Below are 12,307 nucleotides of genomic sequence, written 5' to 3' on the forward strand. Positions count from 1 at the left end.
TTTATAGGCCGGAGAAGACGTACCCCTTCCAAATTGGGTAACTATAGGACTCTAAATCACAAACCCTAACCCTACTCAGATTACACAGGCCCAGACCGGTCGGCCTCGGTTATTGCCAATTTTGGCTGCCACTGTTGAGTTACACCATGGAGGTTTCTTTGTTGGTGCTGGTCACCTACGGTCATATGTGGATGTGAAAGTGGACTGGTTTGATCACGTGGAGACAGATACATGTCATGTTGTCATTGGGGAGGGACTGTATCCACGCCTATATCCGTAAGTTACCCATTCCCAATTAATCCATCCCCAAATAAGTGCATAATTGTCCAACAGGTATGGATAATCCAATGGGTAGACAATAGACCTGCAAATGGGGTGGGTTGAAATGGATCCCATATCAAGAGTCAGACCCTGGAAATAAAACCTCGCGTTCACACTATAAAATTTTATCAAAATTTTCTGAAATTTGTTAGAAATAACTCAGTATGACCGGCAGCTACTCTGTGCAAAGTAGTGTGGCTAGACCTACACGTGGGCCCCACGTCAAGAGTCGGACTCTAGAAATAAAACCTCGCGTTCACACTATAAATTTTTTGTTGAAATTGACTGAAATTTGTTGGAGATGACTCAGTATGACCGGCAACTACTCTGTGCAAAGCAGTATGGCTAGACCTACACGTGGGCCCCACGTCAAGAGCCAGACCCTGAAAATAAAACCTTGCGTTCACACTATAAAATTTTATCAAAATTGACTGAAATTTATTGGAGATGACTCAGTATGACCGGCAGCTACTCTGTGCAAATTAGTGTGACTAGACCTACATGTGGGCTCCACGTCAAGAGCTCGACCCTGGACATAAAACCTCGCATTCACACTATAAAATTTTATCAAAATTGACTGAAATTTGTTGGAGATGACTCAATATAACCGACAGCTACTTTGTACAAAACAGTATAGCTACATATACATGTGGGTCCCATGTCAAGAGCAGAGCTACGAAACATATAAGAATAGATAAAGAACTAACGGGTATATGGGTAAAACAGGTATTATCCATACATACCCTAACCATATCCAGGTCGAGATGGGCAACCCATACCCTACTCAAATACAACGGGTATGGATTTGGGTAAGGGTACTGAGTACCCAAAGACAACTTGAGATACATGGTCCTTGCTCCGGTTTGAGGATTTTCAGGAGCAATTGGGTTATAAAAGGAAACCCAAGTTTGAAGTTTTACTGGCTTTTACTAAAAAAGACATTAGCAGATGGTCTTAGGGTGCTCGCTGGGACCATGACATCAATGTGATGGCAGCTGTGGTGCATAATTACAAGAATATGGTGGTTTATTTTGATCACGAAGACAACATTGGGGGTCTTGATTGGGATGACATTTTAGCAAATTCGGTAGCTTCTTTGCCAAAGGTTTCTAGCCTAAAAAAGTTGAAGTTGTGGAGAAAATAGCTGGTGAGAAGCTCCCTGTTTTGTACACTCATTTGAGGAACAAAAGAGTGGAATGGAATGTGACAGCATCAGCTGAAGACCATGTACTTGCTGATGGAGAAGAAGCTGGCCATGATAGTGATAGTTCAAATGATGACTTTGTGGACAGTGATTATGAGTTGGAGGATGATGATGATGACCTTTTTGAAGACTTTGTTGATGGTGAGGATGAGGTTCTGTCGGGAAAAGGAAACAAGAAAGCCAAAGGGAGAAGACTCAAGTACTTGAACACAAGTAGACCAGAACAGATGATAGATGAAGACACTAATGAGGAAGTTTTCGACCTACCAAATGAAGAGGGTAGAGATGACAGCATGAACTTCAAGCCATTCAGAGATGAGGATTTGAACAACCCCACCTTCTCTGCTGGTCTAGTATTCCCATCTGTTCAAAAGCTAAGAGAGGCAATTATGGAATAGAGTGTAGGGAATAGGGTTCAAATCAAGATGTCAATGAATGACAAGAAAAGGCTAAAAGCACATTATGCAGATGGATGCCCATATCCAACTTGCTGCTATTAGCCTCTACCCAGATTTTACTTAATGGAGAACCAAGAGCTCCTATTTTTCATAAACGGGGATTGCGGACCCACTTTCTTCGATGTTATTTATCCTAGTCATCGATGTTGTAAACAGCTTGTCTGTCAAGGCTGATTCGGAGGGACTGTTATCTCCCCTAATTGCCAATGGGCAAAGGCTTTCTCTTTATGTGGATTATGTTTCACTTTTTATCAGGTCTAATGGAGAAGATCTACAACTCACTAAAAGTTTGCTACAAATTTTTGGTGAGGCTGTTGGGCTGGAAACTAATTGGCAGAAAAGTTGTGTGATCCTCATTCAGTGTGGTGAGGATGTTGGGGAGCTAGTAAACAATACTTTGCAATGCACGACATCTATTTTTCCCGCTACTTACTTGGGTCTACCTATTTCGAACAACAAGCTGAGAAGAGGAGATCTGCTAGCTTGGGTTGAGAAAATAGCTCAGGTTGGAAAGCCTCTCTTTTGACTCTAGCTGGTCAAGCAGTGTTAACTCGCTTTGTGCCCACTGTGATTCCCATCTACATTCTGGTCGCAATCAAAGTTCTCAAATGGTTCTTGCGAGCTGTCAATAAAATCAGAAGGGGGTTCTTGTGGACCGGAAGAAAGACTATTAATGGTGGAACCTGTTTAGTGGCCTAGAAAAAGGTCATGAGACTCATTGATCTTGGAGGACTGGGTATCCACAACCTTAAGATAATGGGATGGGCGCTCCAAATGAGATGGCATTGGCTCGAGAAGACCAGACCTGATTGGCCTTGGGCAGGTTTATAGGTCCCGGTCTACTCCAACACTTCTGCTATGTTTGCAATTTCAATTAAATGTACGGTAGGGAATGGAAGGAATACTCTATTTTGTACTGGTCGGTGGATGCATGGCTGCTGTCTTGCAGACCTGGCCCCAGAGATCGTAGAAAGTGTGCCCTTGAGATTGATAAATAGGAGAATAGTAGCAGAAGCTTTAAATAATAATGATTGGGTGACAGATATTAGAAATGCACTTGGTTTGCGTGGTCTAACAGAATACCTTGAGCTGTGGGATCTGTTATATGAGGTTAACTTGAATGATACAGAGGATGTACATCGTTGGAGAAATGAAGCTTCAGGAGTTTTCTCTACAAGATCTGCCTACAAAAGTTATTTTGTTGGCTCCATTACCTTAGAGCCATGGCAGAAACTTTGGAAGACTTGGGCACCGGGCAAATGTAAAACTTTTCTATGGCTAGCTATTCGGAATCGTTGCTTCACCGCTGATCGATTGCAGAAAAGAGGTGTGCCTCATCCTAAGCGGTGCCATCTATGTAATCAAGAAGACGAAACATTCCAACACATTCTCATGACATGTGTGTTTGCAAGACAATTCTGGTGTGCCATTTTGCAGCCTCTCACCTTGGAAAGTTTGACACCCGCAAGGAGAGTTTCTTTTGCTGATTGGTGGAAGAAAGCTGAGGGGAGGATTCCAAAACAGCTTAAGAAGGGTTTCAATTCCTTCTGCATTCTGGGAGCTTGGACACTATGGAAACATAGAAACACTTGATGGCTCTCCACCAAATTTGCAAGTGGCAATTCAAGCTTTCAAGGATGAGTCCAACCTATGGCAGTTTGCTGGGGCTAAAGGGCTTACTACCCTCTGCCTCGAGCTGGGAGGAACCCAACCTTAGGATTCTTGCGTTTAGAGGTTTGGTCCTGTGTGTTAGATTTTTTGTAATAACCTTTTTCTAATTCTTTACATTACTCACTCTGGTCCAAGGTGAGGTATATTTTCTGTAAGAGTAAATTACACCCACCGTACAAAAACTTGCATGGTCGTATTACTTTAATCTAACAAGTTGCAAATTGTGCAAACATATATATAAAGTTGTCAAATGTGCGCAAGTACAGTCACATATACTTATTTTACCATGGTGAAGATCACATTGACTATTGCTTATGGTGTGAGTCCAATAAACATGTCTTTATCAATATATTAAAAATAATCATATTTCATTGTGTGATTATAATGTGCTAGATATGAACCTAAAATAAACAATATGAGAAGGAAGAGAACAACAGCTGAGGGCAAGTAAGGATCAATAGGATATAATATGTGTTGAATCATGATAAACCATCTACAAAACTTTAGTTTGGATACTATTTAAATATTGTGTACAACCAAATGTTGAACAACATACATTTGGTTTATTCAATTGATAGCCACAGTCAACAACAAAGAATACTATAATTCAGAATTGAAGCTGGATACTTGGTCCAAAATAATGATAATATAAAAGTTAATAAAGATCCAAAATAATCTGAAAATATAGTTAGTCAAAACTAGTAGTGATAAAAAGCACTAACATAATTATAAGCACTGACATTATGTTTAGTTCATTATAATTACACACTAAATATGGGATATTCATGAGATATACTCACATGACATGTTTAGCCCATTACAATGACAAAATAAGCTATAGTCCTCATACCCTTCCACCATATAATACCCTCGGTAACCATACATGCACGTATTTCACAAGTTCATGTATCAATTTGTGCATTTTGCAACTTGTTAGATCAAAGTGATACAACCATACAAGTTGTTGCACCGTGGGTGCAGTTTACTCTTTCTGTAATTCGACCACTCTTTCTCTCTTCATATAAGGATAGTAGCTCTCCTGCGTGTTGGAGAAAAAAAATTACACAGACATAAGACTCTAGGATAGAAATTTCCTACCACAACATGATGTCATGTTTCACGGAACATCCAATAAGAACGGCAACATGCAGATTTTTTTTTCTTTTTGCAACAGCTCATGGATAATTTTGTGTTATGTCTCCGTCACCCGCGGACGCCTATGAAGAAGCATTATTGTACACATAATATACACACGGTGCACTTGTTATCAGATCCATACCATTCCTTTTCTCCTGTAGATCAGATTTCAGGAGTGTTTGAATCAATTACTTTATTATCAACACCAGCAACCAAAACCAAGACGCACTAAAGATAAGTCTTGGTGCCCTTCAGAAAAAGTAACGCAAATTTTGGTGGTTGTGTGCATTCTGCTATTTGGTGCCACTTATCTGAAATTTTCGATACAAACTTGGGTGCCAATTTTGAGTTAGTGGCTAGGTGGTGGATTAGCAACAAAAAGAATACCGTTCTTAATACCTGTTGTGCTGCATTGATGTGGTGCACTTGGAAACTGCATAATAATCTCTGTTTTGAGGCGAGACAGTGGCGAAGCGAGAAGGACCTACTGCTCAAGCTAATCAAAATGTTGAGGAACTGCCGAGCTCTGTGCAAGGATGTACAGGTGCAAGAGCTGGAGCGGGTGGTGGAGGACCTCATGGAACGACTGCACCGACCACTGCGACTCTCCTGGGTACCGCAAGCGACTGCACCCTCCTCAAGCTCCCAGATGGCGGTGCAATCAGATTCGGCAGCATCAACTGGCGTGGTGTTCAGAGCCATTGCCAGTACGCAAGATCCATCTGAAGATGAAGCCTTTGTTGCCCCTCATCTTTCCTCAGTCGATGTCTTTGTATCTGCTGGCATACATGCTTCAGCTTTGGGTTAAGAGTCGCTAGTGAGTCTCAAAAACTCTCTTTTTGCTGTACTGAATTAAAACCTGAACCTTTGTGCTTTGTTTCCTTGAAATAAAACGGGAACCTCCTATTCTCAAAAAAAAAGACGCAAAAAGTAATTGATTTAACAATACAGCAGCATAGAGGATAAATTGACAGCTGGGCAACTCTAACCAGTTTTATGTAAAATCTGTGTTCTAGCTCAATTGACATCCAAATCCTATACTAGATAATTAAGCATTGTAGCTACAAAAACTTACCTGCATAATGTGGCCACACTGATGACACAGAACTGAACTTCTCATCCAACCATCTGTCCATCTTTCTGTACCAACTACTGAACTACCAATACTCCAAGCATGTCCTCACTTTTAAACTGAAACAATAGTAGCATTATAATTGGAAGTGGAGAAGGCATCCGAGGCCAAACATCAAATGTGATCAAACATATCACAATTAGCAAGAAACCCTTCAATTGTTCGATGCCCCCAAGTCACACAATCATTTTCCAACTATACATATAACAGTTATATTATTGCTTTCTTTAGCCCTCAAACATTTTAGCTGTATACATACATTCATACATACAGGATATATAACAGGAACAAGAAGAATGGTCATGCCGCAGCAACGCTGCCCTCGGGCTCCTTCTGCTTCTTGGCCGCCTCGTCCTCCTTATCTTCATCGTCGTCGAGCTCCGCGACGAGGTCCTCCAGCACTACGGACTTGGGGTTGACCATGGGCGGGCCCTTCTCCCTGCCCTCGAGCTCGTCGAGGTTGAAGGTGATGAGCCTGTCCCAGTTGCCGCCCTCGAAGAGCACCGCGACCTTGCCGTCGGTGACGCGCTGGACGATCCCGCAGTACTTGTGGTAGGCGTTGTTGGGGTTCTTCACCAGCACCACCATGCCGGGCAGCAACAGCGGGAGCTCCGGCGGCCGCGGCGGCGCGGAGAGCTGGCCGGCTTGGGGTTGGGACTTGGATTTCTTGGAACGAGGAGGAGGGGGCGGGTTCTTGGCGACGAAGTCCTTGAGGCCGACCTCGCCGCCGGGGAAGCCACCGGTGAGGCCCAGGAGCTCCTTCTCGAAGGCGCCCGGGTCCACCGCTGGCGGCGCGGCGTCCGTGGGCGTGGACTCTGTGGAGGACTCGGGCGACAAGGGGGTGGTGGTGGTGGAAGGAGGAGGAGGGGAGGAGGCGAGTTCCTTGCGGACGCCGACCTCGCCGTTGCAGAGGCCGCGGCCGCCGAGAATTTCGGCGACGCGGAAGGAGGCGGAGGGAGGCCGGGAAAGCAGGCGCGGGTGAGGGTGGTGGGGCAGCGTCGGCGGGCGGAGGAAGGAGGCGGTGGTGGGCGGCGGCGCCATTGGAGGAGTGGATAGGACCGCCCGCGAGCTGCGCAGAGCAGAGGCAGGGCAGAGTGGTTTGGATGTGTGGTCGTGTGGAGCTGGAAGAGGCCAAGAGGGAGAGGACAGAGGATGAGGCGCCCCGCTCGATGGCTGCCACGTGGCGCCCCCCCCCCCCCCCCCCCCCCTAGATATAGTTTACCTGGTACGAGGCGCCCCGCTCGATGGCTGGTGGAGGACCTCATGGAACGACTGCACCGACCACTGCGACTCTCCTGGGTACCGCAAGCGACTGCACCCTCCTCAAGCTCCCAGATGGCGGTGCAATCAGATTCGGCAGCATCAACTGGCGTGGTGTTCAGAGCCATTGCCAGTACGCAAGATCCATCTGAAGATGAAGCCTTTGTTGCCCCTCATCTTTCCTCAGTCGATGTCTTTGTATCTGCTGGCATACATGCTTCAGCTTTGGGTTAAGAGTCGCTAGTGAGTCTCAAAAACTCTCTTTTTGCTGTACTGAATTAAAACCTGAACCTTTGTGCTTTGTTTCCTTGAAATAAAACGGGAACCTCCTATTCTCAAAAAAAAAGACGCAAAAAGTAATTGATTTAACAATACAGCAGCATAGAGGATAAATTGACAGCTGGGCAACTCTAACCAGTTTTATGTAAAATCTGTGTTCTAGCTCAATTGACATCCAAATCCTATACTAGATAATTAAGCATTGTAGCTACAAAAACTTACCTGCATAATGTGGCCACACTGATGACACAGAACTGAACTTCTCATCCAACCATCTGTCCATCTTTCTGTACCAACTACTGAACTACCAATACTCCAAGCATGTCCTCACTTTTAAACTGAAACAATAGTAGCATTATAATTGGAAGTGGAGAAGGCATCCGAGGCCAAACATCAAATGTGATCAAACATATCACAATTAGCAAGAAACCCTTCAATTGTTCGATGCCCCCAAGTCACACAATCATTTTCCAACTATACATATAACAGTTATATTATTGCTTTCTTTAGCCCTCAAACATTTTAGCTGTATACATACATTCATACATACAGGATATATAACAGGAACAAGAAGAATGGTCATGCCGCAGCAACGCTGCCCTCGGGCTCCTTCTGCTTCTTGGCCGCCTCGTCCTCCTTATCTTCATCGTCGTCGAGCTCCGCGACGAGGTCCTCCAGCACTACGGACTTGGGGTTGACCATGGGCGGGCCCTTCTCCCTGCCCTCGAGCTCGTCGAGGTTGAAGGTGATGAGCCTGTCCCAGTTGCCGCCCTCGAAGAGCACCGCGACCTTGCCGTCGGTGACGCGCTGGACGATCCCGCAGTACTTGTGGTAGGCGTTGTTGGGGTTCTTCACCAGCACCACCATGCCGGGCAGCAACAGCGGGAGCTCCGGCGGCCGCGGCGGCGCGGAGAGCTGGCCGGCTTGGGGTTGGGACTTGGATTTCTTGGAACGAGGAGGAGGGGGCGGGTTCTTGGCGACGAAGTCCTTGAGGCCGACCTCGCCGCCGGGGAAGCCACCGGTGAGGCCCAGGAGCTCCTTCTCGAAGGCGCCCGGGTCCACCGCTGGCGGCGCGGCGTCCGTGGGCGTGGACTCTGTGGAGGACTCGGGCGACAAGGGGGTGGTGGTGGTGGAAGGAGGAGGAGGGGAGGAGGCGAGTTCCTTGCGGACGCCGACCTCGCCGTTGCAGAGGCCGCGGCCGCCGAGAATTTCGGCGACGCGGAAGGAGGCGGAGGGAGGCCGGGAAAGCAGGCGCGGGTGAGGGTGGTGGGGCAGCGTCGGCGGGCGGAGGAAGGAGGCGGTGGTGGGCGGCGGCGCCATTGGAGGAGTGGATAGGACCGCCCGCGAGCTGCGCAGAGCAGAGGCAGGGCAGAGTGGTTTGGATGTGTGGTCGTGTGGAGCTGGAAGAGGCCAAGAGGGAGAGGACAGAGGATGAGGCGCCCCGCTCGATGGCTGCCACGTGGCGGCCCCCCCCCCCCCCCCCCCCCTAGATATAGTTTACCTGGTGACATCCACGGCGAACTGTTTCTTTGAACGAAAAAAGCCACCGTACTGCTCACGTGGCGTAAATAGGTTTTTCTCCCTGCTGAGATTTAATATTCTCTCGAAAAGAAATTGAATAAAATATTACTGGAAACGAGCGAGCTATAGGTATTAGAAATTGAAAACAAAAACATACAATTACCTGCTTAAAAACATCTTAACGTGTCGAGAATTCGGAGTTGTGATTTCACAACCTTTAACTTCGCAAAGCCTTGAATTTGAAAGCCTAAGCTTTGGAAGGGCAAAAGCTCGGAAGCCTTAGCTTTGCAAGGCCATAATAAGTTCAAAAGGCCATCATTTAGAAGATTTTAAGTTGAAACAGGGAAAACAAGCTCAACGTGCAGTCGTGCGGAGGTTTTAAGAAAAAGGAAGAAATGTGATGATGGTTTACATAGCTCATATGATGTTTGAATGGCAAGATAAAGATTACATATAGCCCCTATACTTGTCTAATTTAATTGGTTACATACGCTTATTATCTTCAAAAATTATATATATATATATATATATATATATATATATATATATATATATATATATATATATATATATATATATATATATATATATATATGTGTGTGTGTGTGTGTGTGTGTTGTTGCTCATCATGAATTATATATTAGGAACATATCAGGTGCAAACCAATCTCTTCGTGCAAATTTCAATCTGGGCCACCGGATTCACATCCAAGGGGGTACCCAGGGGGAGTGGTAGGGGGAATTTGCAAAAGTGTGATTAGGGCGGGCGGTTAAGTGTAAAATTACCCAATCCCCCATGCCTCTTGGATGTGGATCCGGTGGCCCAGATTGAAGTTTGCACGGTTTGTACGAAAATATTGGTTTTGCACCTGATACGTTCCCTTATATATTATACTCCTACAGTTGTCATTGGCTTGCTATTCTGGTCCTCCCAAATGAGGGTAAAATTTTCCTATTTAAATCGATGGATTACCATGAGAAAGATACGATAAATTCATATCCAGCATGCAAAATTAAGTGAATCTATTACCATATATGGTGAACACAGTGGTTAGATTATAACTCCTTATTCTTGATTCCATACATGTATTAAATCTTAAAAGGAGAACAACCAGTAGAATCAAAAGTAGATGGATGTACGAACAAACTTCCCATGCCACAAGAAGCATTCAGTTTCTTATACTACGGTGCAAGTGCCTTAGGTCAGTCTTAGTGATAGTTTCATAGGCACAATTACCAAGACTTAGAACTAGCTAATTGTGCCAAATGGATTTTATGACGATGAAACTCTCCTCACATCCCATGAAATTTCATCCTTCTCTCTCTTTGCTATGTTAGCAAAATTAGTGATATTTAATGTCATGAAACCCCATTGAGACTGACCTTATTTACAAAGGTGATACACCACAATCCCAATAAAGTAAACAAAATTTCAATCATGGCAGTTTTCAAATAATGAACCCCCAATTCAATATATTTTTTCCATGTGCGTTATGTTCTAGCCATTGATGGTGGAGGATGTGTTGCTGCTGCTCTTCTTCCAGGTGATCATCATGATCTATCCAAATCAGTCAGCACTACGTTTATGTCAATGCAACCATAGGATTCAGCGATCATGGCTTTAATAATCTGCAATGTTTGGGCAACCTCAAGTGATCCCCAAAAAATGAGTCAATCCTCCTAAAATCGTGTTGCTCTCTTTTGGATTCATTTTGAAGTCAAAATTAGATAAGCATCATTATACAATTGTATCAGTAATGTTTGTTCCTAGGACTTAGTACATATCATTTCAGGTTCAGTATTGTTCACTGAAATTTTTATTTAAGTAACGGGGTAATGGTTCCAGTTGGGAATTGCTCAACTGAAAACTTATCCTTTTATCAATGTTGGAGCTTCATTTTATGATGCAATTGTATTAATCAATGAGATTGTGACATATTTTTTTACCTGAATCCCAACAATTTGGTTGGACTTCTATTGTACAAATTTATAACTTAGTACACCTTTCTTTATCTTGGAGCACTTTGATCCAATTGCAGTTACAGTTGAAGCATTGACTTTGTAAATAAAACACTTCTAAATCTCATGTACTTTCTTTCAAATTATAATCATACTTTTTATAATTCATTTCATCCATATTCTTTCTTATATAATTTATGTTAAAATTACCTATACTTGATTGTCCCAATAGTAGTATGTGGCACTACTTATTCGCATTGACTAGTGATGAAAATTGATTTATACAATTAACTTGTTTATCATGGGTGTTGACGGTCCTTATATAAGTACCAAATTTGACCATCAACTCCTATAAAGAATAGTGATAAAACAAACACCAAACTAGAGATATGAGTTTAGTTCTAATCATTTTCACAAGTTTTCGTGAATCACAGTTTACAGGAGACTGTGTCTGCATAGGGGGACAAGCGTGCTCAAACAAAGGAAAAGGTACACTCTGAGAGCTTTCTATACGAGCGCGAGTATTGGAGGGCCCACATCCCGAAGCAAACGAGCCCAAGCCCAAGAGAAAACACACACACTTGAAACATTAGATGGAAGCAGATGGAACCATGGGCCCACAAACAAGGGAAAACTGCCTAAACTTACCGCAAACCACCCTGTACCATAAGAGGACCCATGGGACAGTATCACAATCGAAAGGTAGTGCGAGAGGTGGCCCAGGATCGGCCGTACCTAGACATCCTCCCATCAGGCCCATCTTCCACGTGTCTCTCCCTCTGGATCTCCCTACGTTGGTTGTGACTGATTCCCCAGAATATTCACCCTCAGAACCACCCTTGGGGAGCTATATAAGGATGAGGATAGCCACTCTCAACATACACACACACCAAGATACAAGAGAAGAGAAGAGAAGAGAAGAGAAGGACTTCACATTAGAGCTACCTTGGTAGCATTGGATAGGGAGTGTGTAGGAGTGTTGGGTTTGTTAGCAACCTTCTTCAGCTTGTACCTCATTGGATACGATCCATTTCAGTAAGTATCAAGTTCATCTATGGTGGTGAGTCCTTTCATAAGGCTAAGCTTTGGTTACTATTCATTTGTGGGTTCATCATCTGTTCTCATAGCGGATGCTCTAGTAGAGGCCCCTTGATAAATACGGGCAATCCTATACGAGGCTAGAGTAGTAATCAACAGCATAGACGTGGTGTCTAGGTTTTAGGTTACCTTTGTTTGCTTCGTACGCCACGGATTCGCAAGGGTAGACGGCAAGTGATGATAGCCCTTTTCATCCTTTGCAGTCCCCCCTACGATCAGGTTCGGAGTAGAGCTAATAGTTGGAAGGTCTTGACAGACTATGGTCAGA

The 12,307-nt window shown here is 44.3% G+C and overlaps 2 protein-coding genes across 2 annotated transcripts; both read right to left on the reverse strand.

The window, feature by feature from the left end:
- Positions 1 to 6,044: 6,044 nt before the first annotated feature.
- On the reverse strand, positions 6,045 to 7,096 carry LOC120651428 (NAD(P)H-quinone oxidoreductase subunit S, chloroplastic-like). The gene has a single exon (XM_039928901.1). The coding sequence runs from the start codon at positions 6,962 to 6,964 to the stop codon at positions 6,224 to 6,226; it is 741 nt and encodes a 246-aa protein (XP_039784835.1). The 5' UTR covers positions 6,965 to 7,096; the 3' UTR covers positions 6,045 to 6,223.
- A 766-nt stretch (positions 7,097 to 7,862) lies between these two features.
- On the reverse strand, positions 7,863 to 8,914 carry LOC120651429 (NAD(P)H-quinone oxidoreductase subunit S, chloroplastic-like). The gene has a single exon (XM_039928902.1). The coding sequence runs from the start codon at positions 8,780 to 8,782 to the stop codon at positions 8,042 to 8,044; it is 741 nt and encodes a 246-aa protein (XP_039784836.1). The 5' UTR covers positions 8,783 to 8,914; the 3' UTR covers positions 7,863 to 8,041.
- Positions 8,915 to 12,307: the final 3,393 nt, after the last annotated feature.

This window comes from Panicum virgatum, chromosome 9K (genome assembly GCF_016808335.1).
Source record: "Panicum virgatum strain AP13 chromosome 9K, P.virgatum_v5, whole genome shotgun sequence".
Classification (NCBI taxonomy): Eukaryota; Viridiplantae; Streptophyta; class Magnoliopsida; order Poales; family Poaceae; genus Panicum; species Panicum virgatum.